This window comes from Conger conger, chromosome 9 (assembly GCF_963514075.1).
Source record: "Conger conger chromosome 9, fConCon1.1, whole genome shotgun sequence".
In the NCBI taxonomy this organism is placed as follows: Eukaryota; Metazoa; Chordata; class Actinopteri; order Anguilliformes; family Congridae; genus Conger; species Conger conger.
In genome coordinates this window covers 11,616,838-11,643,295 of record NC_083768.1, presented here as the reverse complement: position 1 = coordinate 11,643,295, position 26,458 = coordinate 11,616,838, and the positions used below count along the sequence as shown (strand labels likewise).

At 48.1% G+C, this 26,458-nt stretch overlaps 1 protein-coding gene across 1 annotated transcript in view; it reads left to right on the top strand.

Annotated features, from left to right (window-relative positions):
- LOC133136214 (transcriptional activator GLI3-like) overlaps positions 1-26,458 on the top strand; it is a 58,564-nt gene that overhangs the window by 14,507 nt on the left and 17,599 nt on the right. Inside the window, exons 3-7 of the mRNA XM_061253507.1 lie at positions 7,141-7,243; positions 16,001-16,197; positions 19,642-19,782; positions 21,193-21,394; positions 24,724-24,937. Of these exons, the coding sequence (XP_061109491.1) occupies positions 7,141-7,243; positions 16,001-16,197; positions 19,642-19,782; positions 21,193-21,394; positions 24,724-24,937 (857 nt within the window). The remainder of the gene's footprint in view (positions 1-7,140; positions 7,244-16,000; positions 16,198-19,641; positions 19,783-21,192; positions 21,395-24,723; positions 24,938-26,458) is intronic.

The following is a 26,458-nucleotide window of genomic DNA, read 5'->3' as shown; positions in this document are numbered from 1 at the left end:
TGGGTGTAATACACAAAGAACCAATCACAGGGCTACTTCCTGGGTGTAATACACAAATAACCAATCACAGGGCTACTTCCTGGGTGTAATACACAAATAACCAATCACAGGGCTACTTCCTGGCTATAATAGTGGCGGTGGTGATCAGAACCTATCTCTGATTTGTCCATTCAAATTAATATATTACACTTTTATTTGTTCATGAAGTGCACGGTGCGCCTACTCAGTATCGCAGCCCACATCCCCAGCCTGTCTGTACCAGGAGAATGCACATCCATACCCTGAGATTTTACACATTCTGCTTTCACTGAATCAGTAGACAGACATTTGTTTGGCTGCATTTTGCTGAGAGTGTGTGTTTCAATGAAAACACAGTTTGGACATAGTTTACATATGATTACTGTGCATTGCAAAGAATCTGTATGACTAATATTCTGCATAATGTAGACAGAATCGGGGGAAAGGGATGGCATTTTTTGGAAAAAGAAGGGGCTTCTTGCTTTAATTAAAATAGAATTCAATGGAATTCTTCCATAGAGGCAGATTGAGGTCTTGTGTTCTGAACTCTGGGGCCAGGAGGTCAACGGTTAGACTTGAGTTTATTTACAGAAATTTGAGAAGGCTTCCCTGTCTTTCATTAACCACGATATGGGCATAGGAGAGACTTCCTCTCTTTCTCCTCATCTTCATGCCCCGGGGTTGTTTGCGTAGCTATTTATGGGGGACATCTTTAAATGCACTGAGACAGGCTCTTGTTTAGAGGTCATTTTGGGAGGGAAACGTAGGCAAACCGCAGGAGTGGTGCGCCGCGATCTCACCCAGAGGGGCCGGCTCGTCTAAGTGTGTGTCAAACCAGATTAACTTACTGTTTTACATCCCTCTTTTTTTAGAAGAGGAGTATGAGAACAGTTTCCTGAATGGCCTGGAGTAAAAAAGCAATGAAAAGAAAAGGGGACTTTTACAGGCTAGTGTAACAGGTGTTGCCATACAAATAAAACAACAACAAATACATGGACTGCCAGGTGCCCTGTAGACAGTTACTGACTCCCGGCTACGGAGATGCCAGTGACCTCTGCCAGGCGGACAGTCACTGGATCCCTGTATATCTCCTCTTATCGGTCAGGCAGTCACTGGATCCCTGTATATCTCTTCTTATCGGTCAGGCAGTCACTGGATCCCTGTATATCTCCTCTTATCGGTCAGGCAGTCACTGGATCCCTGTATATCTCCTCTTATAGGTCAGGCAGTCACTGGATCCCTGTATATCTCCTCTTATCAGTCAGGCAATCACTGGATCCCTGTATATCTCCTCATATAGGTCAGGCAGCTGCAGACCGGCATGCACCAGCTATGTGCGAAGTGTACTTGTCCGACGCAGTGGCCGTGTGGCTTAGCTAGCAGCTTGAATTGGACTGCGTTTTGCGTAGCTTGACTAGCAGAGTATCTTGACAGCTTAGCTGAGCTAGCAGAGTGCCTTGGACTGTGTAACATAGCTAGTAGTGTATCTTGGACTGTGTAACATAGCTAGTAGTGTATCTTGGACTGTGTAACATAGCTAGTAGTGTATCTTGGAATGTGTGACATAGCTAGTAGTGTACCGTGGACTGTGTAATATAGTTACACAGTGTACCCTGGACTGTGTAATATAGTTAGTAGTGTACCCTGGACTGTGTAATATAGTTAGTAGTGTACCCTGGACTGTGTAATATAGCTAGTAGTGTACCTTGCCAGAGCTCTATCAGATGACGATGATCCTGCAAATGTGATTGGAACTCCAACAATGTGAGGCATAAAAATAAAACGTCCATAAAACACAATTGGCCTTTGCTGAGTTATGCTCCTGTCCCGTGTCAGAGATATTATTTTGTCCACATTCCACAGATCCGTACACTCTCCAAACACGCTTCGCTCGCGACTGACCTTGAGGCTACGAAAATATCCGAGTCCAGGAATCTGGCATCCACGGTTTCCTTGAATCACTCAAAGTGGGAAACCTTCCAGGGGAGATGAACATGCTTGACCAGGGGAGTCATTTTCCTCTCCCTTATTCTGACTTATTCTGGGAGATTATGGGCTGTAGTCCGACTCACTTGGGGGCATGTACCTGCAGGTAAACATGGCCGTGTTTTCACGTTAACGTCTAGACAGCTTTTCGTTGACTTTTAAAAAATGTTCAATTTGGGCGATAGGGGCTTAATCAAAGCTGGAAGAATTCCTGAAGAGGAGGCTGATCTGAAGAAAGCAGTCATTGCTCTGGTATAGCATGTCATAACCACTCCATTGTAGGGACGCATTGGATCAGATACGTTGAGTACAGAGTGTTTTCTAAATGATTGGCATTTATATAGCGCCTTTATCCAAAGCGCTGTACAATTGATGCTTCTCATTCACGCATTCATACGCACACCAACAGCAATTGGCTGCCATGCAAGGCACCAACCAGCTCATCAGGAGTATTTGGGGGTTAGGTGTCTTGTTCAGGGACACTTTGACACACCCAGGGTGGGATTGGCAACCCTCCGTCTGCCAGATGACCGCTCTTACCGCCAGAGCTAACACTGAACGGGGCGACATGGCTCAGGCAGTAAGAGCAGTCGTCTGGCAGTTGGAGAGTTGACAGTTCAATCCCCCGCCCGGGCTGTGTCGAAGTCTCCCTGAGCAAGACACCTAACCTCTAAATGCTCCTGACGAGCTGGTCGGCGCCTTGCATGGCAGCCAATCGCCGTTGGCGTGTGAGTGTGTATGAATGGGTGAATGGAGAAGCATCAACTGTACAGTGCTTTGGATAAAGGCGCTAAATAAATGCCAACCATTTACCATTTGAACAGACCAAGTTTTTCAGCAGTATTTCCAGTTTCCACCTGGTCTCCATTGCATGGGAGAAGTATATGCTGGCGCATGAGGCAGGGTTATTAATGGGACTGACCTGCTTCTCTCTCAGTCCAGCTGCGTACATAATGTGGCCTGTACACCGTGGGTAGAGGCGAATGATGCCGTCTTCATAGCCATTAAAAATATGAGATAAGAACTTCATTCAAACCTAAAGGCAATTCAGTCGCTCAGGTAAAGGTAGGTCCTAACATTCTTTGTGTGAAGCAGGTGTTGATTTTTTTGGACCGTAGAAGAGTGTGTTGAGATGTCTTCATTATTTCATCACAGTTTTATTTTGAACTTATAGAAATATATGAAAAGTATGAATGTATAGTATGATTAGAAGCCAGCTGGCATGTCTCTGGGCAGGCAGTGTAGAGTAGCTAGGCAACACATAAACAGCCTGAATTCAACCTGCTTTCCTCTTCAGTTGAATGTTTTCCTTGGTGTTTCACACCTTGATTATTTGCTATAATTCACTCCAAGCAATGTTTCTTCAAGGCTACAATTATGAAAACTTAGCATGTGCTTGCGTGTTGTACCAGAACAAGTGCATTGGAGTAATTTATGCAGAAGTAATTAGGTAAACAAGCATTAAACATTCTCTGGCACTGCAATTAAGTGAAACATTCCAAAGTCAACAGAAGCAACCACTGTGATTTACTAAACATCTGTTAAACACATTCACACATTCACAGCAGCATGGGTTCAAAGGTACTTTACAGTATGAGCAAGACTCTTGTTGTGAATCAGAAAAACACAAGAGATTATATGTTTATTGCTGTAATGTTATTGTAATTGATATTGACCCCTCACCCCCATGAAGATTTGTTGTCTTTGGTTTTTGGCATTGCACTAATTATATCCCTGTAATCTAATCTGTTTTATTTTTTTTGTTGTTGCAATGATTTTGACAATGAGTAGTCCGTTGAACTCCATACCATTTCAAACAAACGTCTCTGCTTTGAACTTAAAAGCGAGTACATTTAAACAGAGCAAGTCTTTTAAGAGTCTGTATATGTCCCCTTGTAAAGTCCAGATGTTCAGGAAACATAAACCAGCGCGCGGCTGTAAATCATCTTTCCTGGCCTTCTCTTGGGCTCTGGGCCTTCACATCTTGTTTAGTGCAGCTATGGGATGGGACGCTCTGTGTGTGCCGTCGTGTGTTGAACACCCATATGGATCTCACTGCCGTTGTGAAGGCGAAGCACTTTCAAACGTCAGCCTGTCAAGTTCATTTTTAACTGACTCGTTTTTCACAATGTTAGCGTGAGGTCATGGAGACTAGCGTCGTTGTAGCAACACTTTAACAACGTTTTTGAAACGCCTTCAAAAATTTTTAGGCTCGTTGTAGGAAAACATGTTAAGGGCATATCGATGACATGAGAAAATCGCAAGAGCAGTTTCGACACCCTAAAAACAGTGAAATAAAAATATTATTTGGATGGCTGGGATACATCAATGTGTTTAGTGGCTGTACTCTCTCACAAACGATGTGTTAATATGCAGCACACTTTTGTGATACTATGTTATGTGTTATTTTCAACAACATTTTTGTGTCAAAGTTGCTATTTTTGTGTTACAAATGATGTGGTACAGAGGGAGACTTTCTAACATTACTATTTAACCTGTATATCACACAAGATATTGGAATCAGTTTGAACTCTTAAGTTTTTAAAGATTAACAGGTGGTGCACAACACCACCTGATTTCACTAATTATTTTACCTTGCTTGGTTCAATTAATTAGCTAATTTGTGAAATCAGGTGGTATAGCTCACGGTTGAAGCAAATGCCCTTCACAGGCTGAAGCTGGTGCACCTTCATTACTGTATAAACTACAGAGACACAGAGGGTGCGCTGCCAACCAGCAAGCCAGCAGGCCGACTAACCTCTAATGATGGAAATTAAAGGAAGCTGTTCACTGTCCAGCTTTCCGACAAATCTGTCTTGGAGATGAAACAGGAATTTTACCGGGGTTTACCATTGGCACGGTATGCTTTTGATTATCTTTTTATTTAAAGGTTTAAATGTTTAATTAAAGGTAGGATTCAGTATAAAGTGCATTCTGCTTCCCTAATTTGTCTTTATTACAGATTTGTATAAACCAGAGCCCTGGCCCGGTCCCAGATTGAGTTTTCCGTTTGTGGTCTGGCCAGGGTTGGGCCTGGATTACAGAGGGCATCCTGCTCCTTCATTCCTGCACGGCCCTGTAATGTTGATGGTGCGACTACCAGTGTGCCCATTCAGTTTAGATGGGAGGATAGGAAACAGAGGAACAGGGTTTAAGGGCAGGGATCCATATTGGCTCTGCACTTCGTCTGATGGGTCTTCGTAGGCCGAGAAAGACAGGCAAGATAAGCTAGGTTTTAGCACCTCATAAAAAAGTCTGCTTTGGGGGAAGGGGTGAGAACCGTGTGATGAGTTCACTGTAGGGATTCGACAAGTCTAAAAAAAGCAGATTTGTTTTTAAAGGGGGGAACGGAGAATGGAGTTCTGTCTTCTGCAGCCTGATGAAAGATGCAAGCCAGCCGCTAGCATTGAACGAGAGCTGAGTGATTCTCCCCCAGCAAAACAACAACCCCCCCGTTGCCGACTCTGTTTAGCTTCCTCTGAGTGACGGCAGTTTGCCTTTTCTGCCCTGGAATCACCCGGTCTATTTGAAATGGGTGCCAGAGCCGGTTTACATTGGAGCTGCTAAGGTAAACTCAAATAAGCACCTGTCAACAGCAGGAGCAGCTAGGAGAATGGGCAGCCAGAGAGGAAAAGGCAGTAAAGGATTGTGGGTAAATAATCCAACTTGACGAGGAACTGGACCATCTTCAGTTTAGCCTGACAATTGCAACCTGAGGCTGTTTCTGTGTTCATCCACCTCTTGCTTTATTGCGGTCTGAGCATTCTGGGGTTTAGTGAAAGAGATCTGGGCAGAGACTTCACGGCTGCCATCTTGAGTTCAGTCTAGAGTGTTTTGGGTGAGGCCTGTAGTGTAGTGGTTAAGGTACATGACTTAGGTACGCAAGGTCGGTGGTTCTAATCCCGGTGTAGCCATAAATTCTGCACAGCCGTTGGGCCCTTGAGCAAGGCCCTTAACCCAGCATTGCTCCAGGGGAGGATTGTCTCCTGCTTAGTCTAATCAACTGCACATTGCTCTGGATAAGAGTGGCTGACTAATGCCAATAATGTAATGTAATGCACGATGATTAAACCCAACACCAGCGGTAAACCCAGCACTTCTGAGCAATATTTAAACACTGTGCAGCCCACCAAAAGAAGAGCAAGACTCAGTTGTATTTTTCTATTTTGAGATTCAGCCTGAATGCCTTATGTTATGGCTAATCCCTGTGATTGAAGCTGACTGGAGCTGTGTTTCCTCACGCTCGTGTTTATAGAGCCTCGTCCGTTTGATGTGCGGCACGGTCGGAAAAGCGCGCGGGGCGAGCCAGATGACGGATCGCAAAGTAAACCGAACGGGTCGGAAACGTGAGACGTCAGTGTTTTCTGGGCAACGGGGGCCGTGTTTTGGCCCCGTGCGCGGGACCCGGGGCTGGAAGATGCACTGAAGTGGAAACAGCTTTCGGGCAGCTCTCCCTCTGGCAACCCCTCGTAGAGCTGGCACTCTCCACCCCGCGGTTTACACGCAGTAGGGCCGCTGCAGCCGCCAGGGAGGCCAGCAGCGGCGGTCACCGTGCAGTCCGTTCCGTGACTGACACGTGTCAGGGCGTGCCTCGGTTCAGTCTCACCCGTGGGCGCTCCTAGCAGCTCTCGCTTGAACCGGAACTGATCAAATGGGGACTGGTTGGGTGCTGCTGGGTGGCTGATCCAGTGGAGGTATTGCTCTAGAGCAGGGGTACTCAATCTAAGCCAGAACGGGCCGGCGTGGGTGCAATAACACACCTGATTCTGCTAACCCAGGTCCTTAGCAAAAACTCTAATGGTTGATGAGTAGATTCAGGTGTGTAGCTGCTTGGTTGGAACACAAGCCTGCACCCACACCAGCCCTTTCTGGGTAAGATTGAGTACCCCTGCTTTAGTACATGGTTGGGGCACACAGTGTGCTATCAAATCTTAACTCTGCTGGTGAACTCTGCCTGCATACACACAGTTGGCCTGGGTCTTATCACACACTGGTGACCGCTCCCTGCAAAAGCAAGCAGCATGCAGTGTGTTTATCTGGAGAGTGAGAGTGAAAATTTCCATTATTTATTATTATAATAATTATTTGACCCCTACCTCTCCTCCTCTCCTCCTCTCCTCCTCTCTCCGTCTCCAGCCACGCCCGCCTTCTTCCCGCCGTTCCACCCGCCGGTGCCCATCGATGACCGGCACGCTCAGGGGCGCTACGTCTACGAGCCGACGGCCGTACCGCTGCACATGTGAGTACAGCCGACACAGTACACCCCTCACCATACAGTACTCCCCTCACCCTCACAGTACACCCCTCACCATACAGTACACCCCTCACCCTCACAGTACACCCCTCACCCTCACAGTACGCCTCCTCACCCACACAGTACACCCCTCACCATACAGTACACCCCTCACCATACAGTAGACCCCTCACCCTCACAGTACACCCCTCACCCTCACAGTACGCCTCCTCACCCACACAGTATGCCTCCTCACCCCCACAGAACACCCCTAACCCCCACAGTACTCCCCTCACCCCCACAGTACCCCGCCTCACCCTCACAGTACACCCCCACAGTACCCCCCCTCACCCTCACAGTACACCCCCACAGTACACCCCTCACCATACAGTACACCCCTCACCCCCACAGTACCCCGCCTCACCCTCACAGTACACCCCTCACCATACAGTACACCCCTCACCCCCACAGTACCCCGCCTCACCCTCACAGTACGCCCCTCACCCTCACAGTACACCCCTCACCCTCACAGTACGCCCCTCACCCTCACAGTACACCCCTCACCCTCACAGTACACCCCTCACCCTCACAGTACACCCCTCACCATACAGTACGCCCCTCACCCTCACAGTACGCCCCTCACCCTCACAGTACGCCGCCTCACCCTCACAGTACACCCCTCACCCTCACAGTACGCCCCTCACCCTCACAGTACACCCCTCACCCTCACAGTACGCCCCTCACCCTCACAGTACACCCCTCACCCTCACAGTACGCCCCTCACCCTCACAGTACGCCGCCTCACCCTCACAGTACGCCCCTCACCCTCACAGTACGCCCCTCACCCTCACAGTACACCCCCACAGTACACCCCCACAGTACTCCCCTCACCCCCACAGTAAGCCTCCTCAGCCCCACAGTACACCCCCACACCCTCACAGTACCCCCCTTACCCCACAGTACTCCCTTTACCCACACAGTACACCCCTCACCCCCACAGTACACCTCCTCACCCTCACAGTACACCCCTCACCTCCACAGTACCCCCCTCACCCTCACAGTACTCCCCTCACCCCCACAGTACGCCTCCTCACCCCCACAGTACTCCCCTCACCCTCACAGTACTCCCCTTACCATACAGTACACCCCTCACCATACAGTACACCTCCTCACCCCCACAGTACTCCCCATACCCACACAGTACTCCCCTCACCCCCACAGTACCCCCCTTACCCCCACAGTACACCCCCACACCCCCACAGTACCCCCTTACCCCCACAGTACACCCCCACACCCCCACAGTACCCCCCTCACCCCCACAGTACCCCCCTCACCCTCACAGTACGCCTCCTCACCCCCACAGTACACCCCTCACCCCCACAGTACCCCCCTCACCCCCACAGTACCCCCCTCACCCTCACAGTACGCCTCCTCACCCCCACAGTACACCCCTCACCCCCACAGTACACCCCTCACCCCCACAGTACACCCCTCACCCCCACAGTACACCTCCTCACCCTCACAGTACTCCCCTTACCCCACAGTACTCCCTTTACCCACACAGTACACCCCTCACCTCCACAGTACCCCCCTCACCCTCACAGTACTCCCCTCACCCCCACAGTACGCCTCCTCACCCCCACAGTACTCCCCTCACCCTCACAGTACTCCCCTTACCATACAGTACACCCCTCACCATACAGTACACCTCCTCACCCCCACAGTACTCCCCATACCCACACAGTACTCCCCTCACCCCCACAGTACCCCCCTTACCCCCACAGTACCCCCTTACCCCCACAGTACACCCCCACACCCCCACAGTACTCCCCTCACCCCCACAGTACCCCCCTCACCCCCACAGTACCCCCCTCACCCCCACAGTACCCCCCTCACCCTCACAGTACGCCTCCTCACCCCCACAGTACACCCCTCACCCCCACAGTACTCCCCTTACCCCCACAGTACCCCCCTCACCCCCACAGTACACCCCCTTACCCCCACAGTACACCCCCACACCCCCACAGTACTCCCCCCCTCAGGCCAGTCCAGGGTCTGTGTGGAGGAGGAGGAGACATGGAACTGGACCATGACCGAGGGGCTGCTGACCAAACCATCGATCTGGGTTACTGAGGGGAAGCAACAACATCATAGCATAGCAGTGTGTTATCACACTCACGCACGCTCGCACACACACACACACACACACACACACACACTCACAACACGTACACACATTCTAGTTCTGCATGTGTGGAATATTATTCTCTGCTCTGTGTTTGATTGTGTGTGTTTTTGTAGTACAGCTCTGTATGCTTTTTCTATCCATATCGCACCAGTCTCAGATTTCCTTGCCTATTTATAGGCACTTATACAAGTTCCATACTGGGGATTAAAACATTTTGTGTTTGTTCTGTCTCTGCAGAATTGTGCTTATCAGGCTCTTATGGCCGGATGTTTGACCCATGAAAACATTTCGCTGTGATATTCCACACGGGAACTTTTTAAAAAAAAATTTCTGACCCTTAGAAAGAGTCTGGACAGAATTCAGTGCTGCGAATTCTTGGCTGAGAATCTGGAATATAAAGTAACATGTGAACGCTTGCCGAACCTTCCGTTCTGCGGGCATTGGTCAGAACTGGATCGCTGCATTGAGTCTGAGTCTGCTCCAAACGAGCAGTAGAATAAGCCCTCTGAGCCTTCGAGACTCGGGTCTTTCCGGTACGTGCAGGTGAGGAGCAGCCTCCTTAGCCTCCGGTGCTTACCCTGGCAGAAGGAAGGCCAGGTTTCATAGATGAACACCGATTGCTTTTTGTTTCTGTGCTTTTGTATAGGTGATAATGAAATTATATTTAATTTTGTTTCAGGAAATTTACGTTGAGTTAATACCACATTGTACTGGTTAGAGTAAGTTCACAGCTCATGTAGGGGCGGCCCTTGGGCCCTTGAGCAAGGCCCTTAACCCTGCGTTGCTCCAGGGGAGGATTGTCTCCTGCTTAGTCTAATCAACTGTACGTCGCTCTGGATAAGAGTGTCTTCCAAGTGCCAATAATGTAATGTAATGTAATGAGAAGGGTGAACTGGACCACAGTGCCCTTTGCTCTGTGATGCCACAGCCCCAGCAAACAGACACAGCTGATGGGTCAAACTGCCATGTCTGTGTACTCCGATCTCTCATTCCATGCTCTGAAGCACAGCTTCTGTTCGCCAGCTCTCATTCCTCTGCAGAGGCCTGCGATCTCCCAGCACAGTACCAGGAGTGTGAATACATGTCTGCACGGATACAAATAACAGTCTGATTTGTTGTACCTCAGGCAGATTCAAATTTTTTTTAAAGGATTGTATTTAAAGTACCATAATGATTTTTTTTTTTTTGACAGTGCAAATTGAAACAAACACTATTAGACGAAGCTATAGTTTTACTGACGTTCACCCCGACGTGTGTGTCAGTAAAATGTTATTTTCCATATAGGCGGTTAGTGTCTGAAATTTGGCGCGTGTTATGTGTACGTCCTGTAGGACAGCTGAGCACATCTGAAGTGAAAATCCAGAAAAGAGCACAATCGCTCTCTAAAACGAGGCCCTCTTCATTCCCCGCCGCGGCGCGAAGGCGTCCTTTAAGCTTTAAACGAAAAAAGGGGAAGTTCATTTGAGGACTGTGCGGTCACTTTTGGGACCAGTGAGTGACGCTTCCTGCCCGGTTAATTGGGACCGTCTCAGTGCTGCTGCTGCGGCCTCTAACGAGCGGTGGCCCTGGGCAACGTGCGCACAGATGAACTTGGCCGCTTTGCGGTCCTCTTCCTGGAAAGCTCTTCAGACACAGACCAGGCTTCTTGGACGAGCTGCTCTCAGCTTGTAAAAGCGGCAGGACTTCACCTCCCCGATCGTCTCCCCGCTGCGTTTAATCTCCGAGCGCTTTCCCTTTCCCCGCCGCTCTCTCGCGTCTGCGGAGGCGGGCTCTGAGACCGCGCCGTTTTATCGGCATTTGTCCTTTAAACAGAACGCTTCTCATTACCTGTGGCACTGATAGCAACAGCGACCCCAAAGAGAAGGTTCAGTCACGCCAATTTGCTGTGTGAACGGAGAGGAATATCATCTCTTTTCTTCTTTGTTTGTGCTTTAGTCTTTAGTCAACATCACTGCAAATGTTCCTGCTTTACAAGTCCAAATCTATCCAATAAAAAAAAAGGTTAATTCACTGCCTGTCTTAGCCAGGTTTAAGATGTGGAGAGAGTGGAGATGAGTGCCTAAAATGCAGGTCCAAGCTCTCCCCCCCCCAAATCAGTGGTACCATACCTGGGGGATCGGTAACCACATATATATTGCTTTTGAAATTCATTTGGTAAATTGTACAGAATTGCGATGCGTGTACAGATTGTGTATGGTGCTTGAGTGAACTCTTTCTGCTGTTAATCGGGTCTGTGAATACCTTCCCTCTCATTAGGAGCTCTTAAAGGTAGCCAACGGACAGTTACTCTCCGATATCATGCACTACTGTCCCCAAAAGCTTCAGGACTGCGCTGTACGTACTGCGGTCCTGTCGTGTTTCTAGTGCAGAGGGGTTCTTCTGTCATCGACTATCTCTAGTCTGGCATTTTTCTAAAGAAGATACTGGGGTGGGATGGGGGGGACTTGTGTCTCATACTGATAATACAAACAACTCTCAGTGTCCCAGGTTATATCTCTGTGTTTATAAGTAATTAACTGTTATCTAGCTATTATCCTTAGCAAATTAGTTGTGAATGAAAACAGGCACTACAGTAGTTGCGGGGGAGGGTTTAAGAGAACAGCTTATGTCTAATACGGATAATACAAATGACTATCAGTGTCCCAGGTTATAGGTAGTTAGCAGTTACCGAGCTATTGTCCTTAAAAAATGAGTAGTGAATGAAAACAGGCACTACAGCAGCAGCATAGCCCTGAGGTAGGTGTTAAATCTTAATGGCACAACATTGGCAATGACTTTCACTACACCTTATTGGCATTCAAACAGTGTATTTCACAGGAAATGGCAATGTGGCTATAAAATATGCTGGTTATGAATCACATGTATACGTTTTTATACCTTATAAAGTCATTTATGTGTAGCAAAACAAGGCTGCTTCTGTTAGGTTAAGCATCACATTAAGCATTAGGAGTCACCCAATGAAACCTTATGTGAGATGCCCATGTAGAACTGCCAGGCCTAGCTCTGGACTGTGTTTGAGACACAGACCCATGTAACATACAGTTTTATAAAAAAAAACAAAGTTTCACGATGTGGTCGCTGAATTCACAGATTCACACAAAAAAACACAAACGCACACAGAAGAGAATGTGAAATGGAGCCTTTTAAAAGCAGCGCAGAATGAACGACACACCGTGTGATGGTACAAAAGAGAGGACGATGTGAAAGCCGCTATTCTGGGGGAGGAGCGGAGCCGCGGCTAAATGTGCCGTTTCCGTTACCCCGCCTCGGACCAGAACCCCCTGCTTCACCGGGGAGGCCCGTTAGAGAGCGTCAGAGTCAAGGAACCGCACCGTAAATCCACCCCCTCGCCCGCGTGCCAAAAACCTGTCTTTGCTCTTCCTCTCTTTTCCCTTTATAGCTTCCTTCACGTTTCACTCTTTCTTTTCCTCTCGCTTGCTTTTGTCTACACTCCCTCCCCCCTTCCCCCCCCTCCCAAAACGCTGGGTTCACTCTAACTGTCAGGTCTGCCCTACGACAGCCGTGGATAGTATTCAACATCACTGTAACTGACTGTATTTTATCAGGCCTGTTGTGCTAAATGCTCCAATTGGTCTCCAACCAGTTCGAGAATGTATGGCGTCAACATAAACATCATTAACCCTTTAGGTGTAAGACCGCAAATATGTTATCAGAATGTTCTTCACTGGACATTCTAATGCTGATGTAACAATCACTGCTGGTAACCGAGGGCAACAAACATGTTCCAGAACACGTCCTTCCATTTCCTTAGTAAACAAGTGACGAGCCAGTCAATTTAGTGTTAATCCAAGCCAGGAGGCAGGCTAAGCAATGTGCCATTGAGTTCATAGAGTCTCGCTACGCTACGCTAGCACTGCCAAAGAGCACTGAGAGAAAACTTAACAAGATACATCTGACTCGGGCCAAGCTAATCCCCACAGGGCTGGTTTAATGTCCCCCCTTGATTGGAGTTGGAAAGCCCTGCATTTATTAGTAATGGAGTGAAATGTGTTGTGTGGCTCGGGCCTTTGTTTGCTTTGCACACTTCACTGGGTATTAGGACTTGGCGTGCTGACTTAGCAGCTGCTGACTCCGTGACATCATCCACCTCCAGCTATTTGAGTGGAAACGTTCTGCAGTCCGAAGCTGTGGGAGATTAGTGAAAATGACTTAAAGACATGGTGTCAGACCGGTTGCAGAGGGGGAAGCATAATGACATGACACTCCGAAAGGGCCCGCTTCTACCAGGCCCGTCTACTGGGGAGCTAATTGAATCCAAATGTTGGAAGCCAGACATGTTTTGTTGTAGAAAATCACCCGTGGAAATGAAATAAACATCGGGAATATGTACTGAATCAAACTGCAGATTTACAGATGAGCCACTTCACATAAGTACACACAGACACACACGCACACACTCATATATAGAAAGGTAACAAAGCAATACCGGAACAAACACGACAAATGAACCGCAACAAAATGAAAGAAAATGAGGCTTCTTCCCTGCTCCAAAATCTGCCTCAACATATATAATGAACATAATATACCTTAAAATGAAACCAACCTTCCTCACGACTGTCGTAGATAACAATACACAGTGTACTTCTGCCAGCAGGGATGGAGGATGCTGAGCCCAGTGGGGTGATGCCAAGTATAAACAATGTACGGGTGTTTGGGTCATTTAAGGCTTATTTAATAATGTGTTATGACTTAGTACAGTAACTTTTTTAAGTTGTCAAACAAATGCTATCGTTACCAGTTCAGCCTACTTATTGACCAGCTCTCACAACGATGACAAATTTACTCCTGCTCTCAACAACAAAGGTGATGTTTATTAATAATAATAATTAAGTAAACCTAGGTTATGACATCATTCTAATGCAAAGTATATCACTAGCTTGTGATAAGGCCATTCATGAAACAGGGGCCTCCACTTTTAGCTTGTGCGGCCAAGAAAGTATTAATTCCAGACCAGGAAGCCTTATTGACAATTGCTTATGTTGGAATCAAGACATTTCATTGATAGCCTCAGTAACTTAATAATGTCACAGGTTGCTCTTTTTATTGTATTAATGGGTCAGGGCCTCGAGGCTCTTCGGTGCTCTGGTCTTTCTTCCAGGAGTTATAAATCCTTCCAGCGTGAGGCAACCCAGAACACCCCGTTTGTGTCTTTTAGCCGCCCACGGAATTTCCTTTGATGTTCGGAGAGGGGAGAGAGCGAGGGGAAGGTGGTTCCTCACTGTCCCATAAAGGCTTGATTGGTTTCGGATCTAGTGACAGAGAGGATCATGGGTGGGCCTACTGGTATCATCTGTGTCACGCTCGTCAAACCTCCGGGCGACCGCACGCACTCTCTGAAATAACGCGACGGTGGATGTACATTTTTTGTTCTTCAAGGATCAAATTTCCCTAAATGCGCCCTCTGAAAGTACAGCAGCGTTCTCTCCGCGTACAAATGAGAACATTTTCCGAGCCAAAAAAATGTACAGATCTTTAGGCACTTTTTCATACCTTTATTTATGAGAGTGCATGCTATTCCTGATAGGAAAACAACAGGGGCTGAAGGTGAGGGTGATCCCTCACAATCATTAAAGCGGTGATTAGCGTTAACCTTGGCCTGCCATTACGCAGTGACCCCCACCGTGACAGCCTCCATTTTGCAGGCTAATTGGCAGAACCCTTCACCGCTGGAGGTTCTTTAGGTGTGCGTCACGTGCACATTTTGAACTCTGGGGCTCACTGGAGGTCATTCCTGGCCCTGCTCCTGTTTCAAGTCTCTCCACTCCCAGTGGCCAGTGGTGGAGCCCGTCCAATCAGAAGTCTGAGTAGGTGGACCCGGTGAGCCAACCCTCCGTTGAGAATATGAGGCAGAATTTGGAGAGGTTTGTGTTCCATCTCTAAGGTCATTATGATATAATGCACGGAACCACCTCAGGCAAACGAATGAGGACTGTTTTCGCATTTTAGCCGTAATTCACCATGTTTGGATGTGAGGGGAATTTGCTTTCTGTAACCTGTGAATGAGGTACAGTATGCCCTTCCAAGTGGGAACAATGTCTTCCTTCAGGGTGGAAAAACAGCAAGGCTAACTTCAGCATGTTCCTTGGGTGCAGTTAACAGAACTTCCACCGTTTAATTATGGGTAGTAATCAGTATCACACCTGCTTATTCATATTTAAGTTGCACTCATTTCGATTTAGTAGATTTCTTGACAGAGGAACACTTTGTACTTGGTGTCTCTACGTATCCTGTAGATAATGTGATGATGGAGTGGGCTACTTTTGACTGTGGTCAAATGTGTAGGTAATCGTAATTCAGGTTCCTTCTATGTATCTATTTAGATTTCATTATGTAGGGTCTTTAAACAATCCAATATTGCTCTTTAACAAGTTCTTAAATTCAAACAAAATCCCAACTGCATTTGAAAATGTAAATCCTGTCGCCCAGTCGTCAACTCTGATGATCATTCCACGAGTCCATGAATATTGCGCGCGCATATTCCGATCAGAGCAGAATGAATTCCCGCGGCAGGGATGGAGCTCTGAACTTGCGTTCGCCCTTGCGTGTCGTTCCAGGCCGTCGCCGCTCTCCGGGAGTCCGTTTTCGGACCTGATCCGGATCTCGCCCCACCGGAGCCCCTCGGGGGGCGCGGAGTCTGCGTTCAGCGTGACGCACCCCTACGCCAGCCCCTACCTGGACTACCTGCACTCCCTGCACAGCAGCCCCGCCCTGTCGGCCATCTCCAGCGCCCGCGGACTCAGCCCCCCTGACGGTGAGTCCTGAGCCCCCCCTGACGGTGAGTCCTGAGCCCCCCCGACGGTGAGTCCTGAGCCCCCCTGATGGTGAGTCCTGAGCCCCCCTGACGGTGAGTCCTGAGCCCCCCTGATGGTGAGTCCTGAGCCCCCCTGATGGTGAGTCCTGAGCCCCCCTGACGGTGAGTCCTGAGCCCCACACCCGGGCCTCAGCCCGAGTCATCGCTCCCGATTCAAACACTTTTCTACGCTTCACTGAGCTGGTCTGGTACCTCATTAAATACTCACAACAAGTGCAAATCCCACCTTCTGGTCCTCTTGGTCTGGGATCGAACCCGGAAAGTTGTTCCGACAACTGCCAGATGACCGCTCTACCTCCTGAGCTAATGCCCCTGTATAACTGTTTGATTTAGGCCTATCTGATAGGTGATGCTCACTGTGTACAGAAAACATCTAAATTCATAAATGTAATTGTTTTGTTTTGGAACTTGAACTGACATCCAGTCTCTTAAAGTAACAAATGTGTGTGTAGATCACCTGTGTGTTAAAAACCCTGCGTGTTGCTGCTACACTGCTTTGGTTGCACACTAACCGGCAGGTCCAGTGGCCGTCTCTGTTTTTGGCATCCCCGGCGATAGCACTGAATCTCATCTCATCAGAAGCTCCTGAGTTCAGCAGACCTGGTGGGCTTTGTGTGCTAGATTAGCCAGAGCCTTATCCATGTATCCACCTTTTTTCAGGTGCTGCATGTGGCAGATAATCTCTTATCGGATGCACAAGGTGAATTAATGGAGTCGGCTGCACCGAAGTGGGAGTATGTTTGAGTGGTTCTGGGGAGGTGTGTGGAGCTGTTTTACAAGATTGTAGCAGCCGTGATCTCAAGCTCTGGGGTGTAGAGTTTAGGGAGAGAGGGAGAGAGAGAGAGAGAGAGAGAGGGTGAGAGAGTGAGAGAGATAGAGAGGGAGAGAGAAGTGAGAGAGATAGAGAGAAGGAGAGTGATAGAGAGATAGAGAGTGAGAGAGTGAGACAGAGTGAGAGATAGAGAGAGGGAGAGTGAGAGAGAGAGAGAGAGAGTGAGAGATAGAGAGAGGGAGAGTGAGAGAGGGAGAGAGAGGGAGAGATAGAGAGTGAGAGTGAGAGAGAGGGAGAGAGAGAGAAAGAGACAGAGAAGAGAGGAGAGTGAGGAGTGAAGGGGTGTGTGCTGGGGGGGTGGCCTCATGGAGGAATGCCAGGCGCCCCCTTCACCCCGTCTTTGTAAAACCTGATCTAATGGGAATGACTGACCGTCCGCTGAAAGACCTCCATTCATGGCCGCGGTTCACCCCCCACCCCGCCCCCTTTCTCCCTCTGCTCTGCTCTGTGCACAAAGAGTCAAAGAGGCAGGGAGCAGAGCGAAGGGGCTCAGCTCTCATTGGCTTTCACACACCTTTAACCCTCCACTGCTTTCAATCACCATCAGCGATGGTCACAACACCCTAATCACGTGTATTTGTGATCTTACACTTCTACCATTTGAGTAGGTTTTTTCAAATGTTTTTTTTTGGGCCAGGGTGTCCTGTGACGTGGGTTGTGACTGTTTCGTCACTCACATTTTAACTGTTTACTATATAAATACATATTGATTCGATTACAAGTCAGTGTTTCAGAACTCAATTGCATTCAATTACCAGCAGTGATTGTGACATCAGCATTAGAATGTCCAGTTTAAGAACATTCTAATCACACATTCATAAGACCTTAAAGGGTTAAAGAACATGGACACGGCCCTCAGTCAGTTCACCCTGCAGAGTCTCTGGCAAAGAATGATGGCGCTGACTTACAATGACCAGATATGAGCACGATGTGCGTCTTTGTTTATGAATTACCGCTCAGAGCCCTCTTTGGCGTTGCGTTTCGGGGGGTTGTCCATGGCTTCATCAGTGCCCCCCCCTGCTGTAACGAGATGAGTGGGATTGCTGTGGGCCGGGGGGGGTGGGTGGGGTTTTATTTCAGTTACTGTCCAAGCCCTGGTCTCCATCACGGGCGGTCCCTACACCCATGGCTCATGCCAGCTCTGCTCAACATCACCCACTGACTGCAAACCTTCCATGAGCTAATCCCTCTGTCCAGTCTTTCCCCACCACCGTTCGTAAACCCGATCAGATTCCCGGAGACTAAATCTGGATGTTTTTTTGTGTGTTGTCGGGCGTTAACAACCTTGCGGTCCCTCTGAGAAGATACAGGTCTACGTTTCTGAAGGCGATTGATTTTTATAGGTTTCAGGGGGTGGCAGGATGAACGGCGTAGGGATTTCATGTGTCTTGATTCCACGTTATTTATCGGATCTTAGCATATTTGTTGTTCCCCCCCCGACGCACTGTAGCTATGAAAAAGCTTTTAACCGCAGCCATTTCTTCCTGTTGTTTACACTGTACCTCTTACCTCACGCAGCTCAGACCCCGATACGGGGGTCTGGTCCGTGTTATGTCCCTGTTCGCTGAGGAGGTGACGGGCACTGCCTCAGACAGGAAGTCAGGCCTGACCCGGCGACCACACCGGCTCTCTAAATAAAGGCTAAACAAGGCGCTAGCGCCGTCGCCATGGCGATGGAGCAGCGTACGCAATGGCGACTACACAATAACATCCGCGCGGACTCCCGTTCTTGGTGCTGAAAAAACGTGCAGAGAAAGAGCAGTTGGTGTAAACTGTTTTTATTTTTTTTAGCTGCTTTTATGTTTTTTTCCATGTTAAGGGATTAAAGAGATTTGAGATTAAAGAGATTTGATGTAAATTACATTAGTTAAATAATAAGTTAGCACACAAGAAAAAAAAAAACTTCTGTTTTTGGTGGCATACGAGTCTGGGATTTGGAATTGTCAGGAAGAGGCTTTGGGTTTGAAGCCTGGTTGGGGCATTTCTGTTCTCTTTTGCTTTTGTCCGGGGGATGTGAGAGAAATGGATCTGGAACATGAGGCATGTTCCCATTCAGAGTAGGTGACTGCTGTGCTCTTACATTCACAAACAGATAACACAGTGTGTGGAATAAACCATTCAGCAAAAATGAATGATATTTAAAGTGTAATAGTGATAGTCATCATTGGAAATCTGTATCCAGAATCCTCCTCCACACTACAGTGATCTGCCTGATAATTATTGTCCATTTGCCTCTGGTTTTATGCACCAATTTGACTTCCTGTGTTCCCTTCGCCATCTCCAGGGGTGGCCTGTAGCGTAGTGGTTACGGTAAATGACTGGGACACGCAAGGTCGGTGGTTCTAATCCCTGGTGTAGCCACAATAAGATCTGCACAGCTGTTGGGCCCTTGAGCAAGGCCCTTATCCCTGCATTGCTCCAGGGGAGGATTGTCTCCTGCTTAGTCTAATCAACTGTACGTCGCTCTGGATAAGAGCGTCTGCTAAATGCCAATAATGTAATGTAATGTAATGTAATGTAATGTAATGTAATGTAATCTCCACTATCCACAGCTTCCCACGTTGCCATGACAGCGGCGGAGTACTACCATCAGATGGCGCTGTTGGCGGGACACAGGAGCCCCTACGCTGACCTCATCCCCCCCGCGGGCCTGGCGGCCGCCCTGCATCTGGAGCAGCTGCAGGCCGCTGAGGGTGAGTCTGAACGGCCGCCATTTTAGATTCAGAGTCAAACCGTCATTCTGCTGAGCTCGTTCTGTCTGGGCAGTATCGGCAGTGTGGCTTCAGCTGACACTCATGTAACAGCAGGCCTGTAGCCTAGTGGTTAAGGTAAAGGACTGGGACACGCGAGGTCGGTGGTTCGATCCCCGGTGTAGCCACGATGAGATCCGCACAGCAGTTAAGCCAAGGCTCCCTCACCCCACATTGCTCCTGCTTAGTCTAATGAAGTGTACGTTTCTTTGGATCAGCTGTTAACGGAGGCATGGTCGGTAGATAATGTCCGAACCACACTTGCAAAACACGAACATCGCCCGCCTCGTCGTCTCGCCGTTCTGGGACCAATATACATGAAAATGTTTTCGGTAAGGTAGACGCGCTAGGTAGACGCCTCGCATTTTCGTAAGAGTTTTTTATAATAGCATTGGTGAAGCATTCCAGCCAGCCATTACATTACTGGCATTTAGCAGATCTCATTTTCAAATTACAACTCCCTTTCTCCTGGTAGGCGTAACTGCCCTCAGGCTTGAATCTCGGTCTTTAAAACAGGCGTGAGCTGTAACAGGTACTCACCGGACTGAGGAGGGGTGTGGGCGTGAGCGTAGACAAGATGCACAGCTGTGTTCGTAATTTGCCACGATCAGCGTCACGCCGGTAACAATATCTGCCCCAGCTGGCACTATACACATATATCACCCCACAATGCACCTCTGCACAATGGCGTAAATAATTATTCGCTTGCGACCAACTGCTATTGCGAAATCGGTTGTTCCATTCCTAAAACTGAGCTCGTGAGTCTGACTGTGAGTTATACTCATGAAACAATGTCGTGTAAGCGACGGGGGGAAAATAAACTGAGACTGTAAGCCGTGGCTGAGCTGCATCGTATGTGCACTGAGTCAGGGCTTAAGTGCGTCTGTGCGAGGCGTTGAGAGCACACAGGCGTGGGGCAGACGGGCGGGTCGGCGTGAGACCCACAGCGCTGGGCTGCCCTGGCAGCTGGGACTGAAATGGATACGTGTAATTAAAGGGTGTTGATTCACTATACGGGCCCTCCCTATGGGGGAACACAATGCGCTCTCTTGTTCGGCCAGCGAGTTTTTATCTATACGAGATTTGTGGGAGATTGCTATCGGACCCAGTCCGTAAAGGCGGCGTACGACAAAGCGAGGCGGTCTCTCCGTGTGAGTGGACGTATTAGAATGCGGAGAATTTGCAGTAATGAAAACCCCGTCTCCGCTCGATTCTCATATATATTTTCCGGCATAGTTGCGTGAGAGGTCGTTGATGGGAATTATGAGTTTGAGAAACTGCGAGCGGTCATTAAAAAAAAATGAAAATGTCTGCACTCTCCCCCCCCGCCTCCTCTCTGTCCCGCCCCAGCAGGGCCCCAGTTCCTGGGGGCCCGGATCCCCTCCCGCCCCAGCCGGAAGCGGCCCCTGCCCCTCTCGCCCCTGTCCGACCACAGCTTCAACCTGCAGACCATGATCCGCACCTCCCCCAGCTCGCTGGTCAGCCTGCTCAACAGCTCCCGCTCCAGCTCCTCCGCCAGCGGCTCCTACGGGCACCTGTCCGCCGGGGCGCTCAGGTGAGGGCTCCGCCTCTCCACCTCTGACCTCTGACCTCTGACCTCAACCACAGGCAATCACGTCTCAAGTTTTAGTCACGCGAAGAGACTCAAAATGTTTTTTTCTCTCGAGTAGAAAATACCGGCTTGTTTTTAAGATACCTTTTCCTCCACAAGTGAAACTGTTTGGCAAATCTGAAAATAAGTCAAATTGTCACACATCATTACTTTTTACAATATTTTCGTAAAAAGTAATAGAAATACAATTTTAAGTGTAAATATGAGACTAAAATTCTTGTTAAGCATTGACTTATTTTTTATTTTTTTTGGAGTGGGGATTTCAAACTGATGACCAGTGATGAACTCACGTTCACACCTCTTCTTGGAGATGAGTGAAATCAACCCATGAAGTCAAAACCCAACACCGTTACATATACCATACCTCACCAAACCTGAGACACCAAACCCAAACCCAACACCTGATTAACAGCTGGTAGTATACCACCCAAAATGTGTCCATATACCTGGCCCATATACCAAAGTGATGCTATTCTGTAGAGTGCACTGTCCCATCCACACACAGCCCTACTTTAGACTTCAGACAGAGACCGTGCTTAGCACTAAAACTGAAGCCTCACTCTTTATAAATACAACCACAAAGAAAGCAAGCATTAAGCAGTGACGGCTCATCAAAACGTATCTCATGAAACAGATTTTAGACATGATTATTTTTGATAAAGGGTTTCTCCCTTCCATTAATAAATTCCAAAGGTATTTCCTGTCGATTCCAATTCCAGAAGCAATAAGCATTTCACCAATGCAGCTGGCCAATAAAACAAAGCTTTATTTTATAAAATGACAGAACGTTCAGTGTCTTCTCTGGCCAGTGATTTAGGATGGCCTTTAGGACATTTTCAAACAAACTGTTAACACCATGTCCGGGCAGACAGTGCGCAGATGTCTAAATGCAACAAAAAAAAAATTGGCTGTGTATATAAAAATCCTTTCTGGCTCTTCATGTCAGATAAACATAAACACCATTCCTCAGCGTAAGTTCAAGTCCTTGTTGAATTATGGTCTGTTGCTGTAAAAAATATTAAAGGAAGCACACAGGCATTCCGTTTTGGGAATCAAAAAATAGCCAAGGATAATATGAGGAAACTGGATTTTTTCAGAGTAGAGTCCCATAAATACCCCAAACTGTTTCTGGCTTTCTATGTGTGTGTGATGTGTGGAAGGCTTCTTCCCTCCCAGTAAGAAGCTCGTTTGTCTTTTGAGGATACTTGTAACAGGCTGAATCCATGCAACTTTCACACAATGAGTCGAGCCAGAAGATGTTCCTTACCTGGCCGTTCTCTCTTAAAGACGGATAGTGTGTGGGGCCTCTCGGGTGCGAAAGCTCTCCCTCTTGGCCTGCAGACTGTGGTTAGCAGTCCTTCAGGGAGGAGTGTAATTGCTCCCAGCGGCTGCCCATGCAGGCAGGGTTTCGGTTGGAAGGGCATTCCAGGTCATTCCGTGCAGCGGGAACTCTGCAGTTCAGCCAGACTCCTGGTGCACCCATCCTCCACCACAGTGCATACGCAGTGTATACGCAGTGCCTACACAGTGCATACGCAGTTCGTTTGGTGGATTGAAGTCATCAGCCCCGGCTATAACTGAGGAATGTGACAGCACATGACAGAAGAATGGCCAAAATGTTTTTTGTTGTTGTTAATGATCATTATGTTTAATATAGGCATGAATAATTTGTGAGTAATAATTAAAAAACACTCTCATCAAAAAGTGTTTTCTTTCACACCGTGTATCTGACTTAGTATTTTCCTCTTACACATGAACTTGATTGATTTAGACAACGACTTCAATTCATCAATTATTGATTGTAACTAGCGTACAGCGTACGGTACAGTCAGTCTTCTGCACCAAGTTCAAAAGCCCCCTGTAGTAGACAACAGCTTTGATGATGAAGAGGAAAAAAAGAGAGGGAACGAGGGAAGAAAGGAGAGAGAAAAGGACGAGGGCTGGGGAAGTGTGAGTAATGAGAAGCAGAACGGAGAGGCGGAGGAGAACCGGAGGGCCCGAGAACGACAGGAATCCCCTGAGAAGGCAGAAAAATGAAACGGCTGCTGAGAAATAAATTGGAATCGGAGCTGGCCGGCCATCTCACAAAGCATTAAAATCACTATTAGCGGGGAGCGCGTGTGCTAATGCTAACCGCGCCTGCGATGTAGCTCCTGACTCACGTCCCTGTCTCTCGACCGCGGGCTCCCTCGTCTTGACCGAACACGGCGTTTGGGCTACGCACCCGGGTCAGCAGAGACGAGGTCAACAGGAGTTACACACGTGACTCTGTGATATGCGCAGCCACGTTGCGCATAATGTCCAGTATGAGGGGAAAAACGTACCGGGGCGAACGTGTCGGTGTGCGAAGATCTGCGCACGTGTCTCTCGAATCGGGTTTCTAGGTCGACGAGTCCGACCGCAATCAGTTGTTTTGATGAAGTGCTGTATTGTTAAGATTGGCGATGGCAGATATCTAAACCTTTTTTTCATTGAAAGCCCTTGCACTGAGTTTGGGGTTTTTAGCTGTCAGAAATTATTTTCCGTGTTTGGCAGATGTTTTTCTCATGCTTAGTGAAGATGGCGGCTCTTTTCTGTGTGGAAATAGAGCATCTGAAGAAGAAATGGTACACTCCCGTTCACGTGTTTACTCCACCCCTTCTTTCCATTGCCTCCCCTGGTGAAAAGAACAGCTCAAGCTAGGTTTTGAAACAGCTGGTAGCTGGTTGACCAGTCCAGACCAGCTCAAGCTATGTTTTGAAACAGCTGGGAGTTGGTCATTTCAAGCTAGTCTTAGCTGGATTTTACACCAGGGTCATTGACCAACCATGCAGTGTCGGTCCACTGCAAAGTAAACTGGTGCATCTGCATTTCTTTTGTAGCACATGATATGTTAAAACGTTTAAAATCTGAAGTTTTCATTAAGTGAATATTTGTAACTTTGCCTAGGAGGTTATGTAATTACGTTCATCCGGCTATAGCTGGAAAAGTAATGGCTGGATTGCTATGAAATTTGCTGTACGCATTCATGTCACCACAAGGAAGAAACCTATTGATTATAGTGACCTTTGCTCTAGCGCCACCCTCAGGCTACACATTTCTCAAAAAGTAATGACTGGATTGCCAGGTCCTTTGCCGTGCACATTCATGTGTGGGCAGATCGTTGTGCCATGGTAGAGTTCTGCCCTCTAGTGAGTACATCCTGTCACTTACCTGTGTCCTAATCCCCTCTCTCTCCCTCTCTACCCCTGGTTCTCTCAAACCCCCCCCCACCTGTCCCAACCCCTCCCCAGCCCCGCCCTGAGTTTGCCCTTCCCCCCATCTCCCCTGGCGATGCACCACCCGCACAGGATTGGACGGCAGCCGGGCATTATGGGCGCGGCTTTCAGCCACAGCCCGCCCCTCATCCACTCCGCCCCCACTTTCGTTGTCCAGCAACCGCTCCCAGTCTCCGCCCCTGGGCTGGGGTGTGCAGAGAGTGGGGTGATCGCCTCGGAGTCCTTACAGGTGAGGGAACCCCGAAATCACACCTGTACAGTCAGTGACATGAAGCAGAAATCACACCTGTACAGTCAGTAACATGAAGCAGAAATCACTCCTGTACAGTCAGTAACATGAAGCAGAAATCACTCCTGTACAGTCAGTAACATGAAGCAGAAATCACACCTGTACAGTCAGTAACATGAAGCAGAAACCACACCTGTACAGTCAGTAACATGAAGCAGAAATCACACCTGTACAGTCAGTAACATGAAGCAGAAATCACACCTGTACAGTCAGTAATATAAAGTGTAAATCACACCTGTACAGTCAGTAACATGAAGCGGAAATCACACCTGTACAGTCAGTGATATAAAGCAGAAATCACACCTGTACAGTCAGTAATATAAAGCAGAAATCACACCTGTACAGTCAGTGATATAAAGCAGAAATCACACCTGTACAGTCAGTGATATAAAGCAGAAATCACACCTGTACAGTCAGTAATACAAGGCAGAAATCACCTTCCTTTAGCACTTCTGTACCCAGAACAACCACACATGGACAATGTGAAACGAGTGCACTGTGAAAATGCCGTACACAAGGATGTGTGTTTCCATGACATACTCTTTCCTGCCCATATCCTGCCTGTGACATTGACATCGGCCGGGTTTCGCTGCTAAAAACATGGCCAGAATAATGAACCACAAATGACACACTGTCAGTTCTTCAAACAGCACTTTCAGATGTGCTGGGCAGGCTCCAGTGTGAGGTACTGCCTCAGGTGGAATATATAGCATAAGCATTCACCTGGAACACATTACATTACATTTGGCTGATGCTTTTATCCAAAGCAACTCACAGTTGATTAGACTAAGCGGGAGACAACCCTCCCCTGGAGCAATGTGGGGTTAAGGGCCTTGCTCAAGGGCCCAACGGCTGTGCGGATGTTATCATGGCTACACCGGGATCGCACCACCGACCTTGCAGTTCGCATGTACCTTAATCACTACGCTACAGGTTGCCCCCTGTTGGAATTCTGTAGATCCAAGGAACGTGGGAGTTTTTTTTCCAGCTGTCTTTTTCCTGGTTTCTTCTCCCAACTTGCAGTATCCCAGGAGTGCCTGGCCGTATGCCAGGAGGAGAGATGGGAGCCTTTGCTATAGCAGAAGAGGTTTTTAAAGAAGCCTGGCTTGTGGAGGCAGCTGTATCAGTAATCTCAGGCCGACCTGCAGTTTGGATGGTAGACTGCATCCACACTGGTGTTCTGGCTCCCCTTACGCACCCTGACAGAGTGAATTACAGTGTGATGGGTAAATCCACTGTTGGTTTACAGCATCCGGAGTGTCTGTTTAAATAGCGACACAGTACGCCTCCGCTGATTTTGGCTTCGCTCACGTTTGGAGCGTGAACCGCCGTGGCTCATGACAGAGGCACGCGGTATTTCTGTGAATTTGCGTTCCCGTGTGGAATTGTTTTTTCAGCGCCGTTTCATCTGCAAATGTGTTTAAATCACAGCTCTGATTATTCCTGAAAAGAAATCAAAAT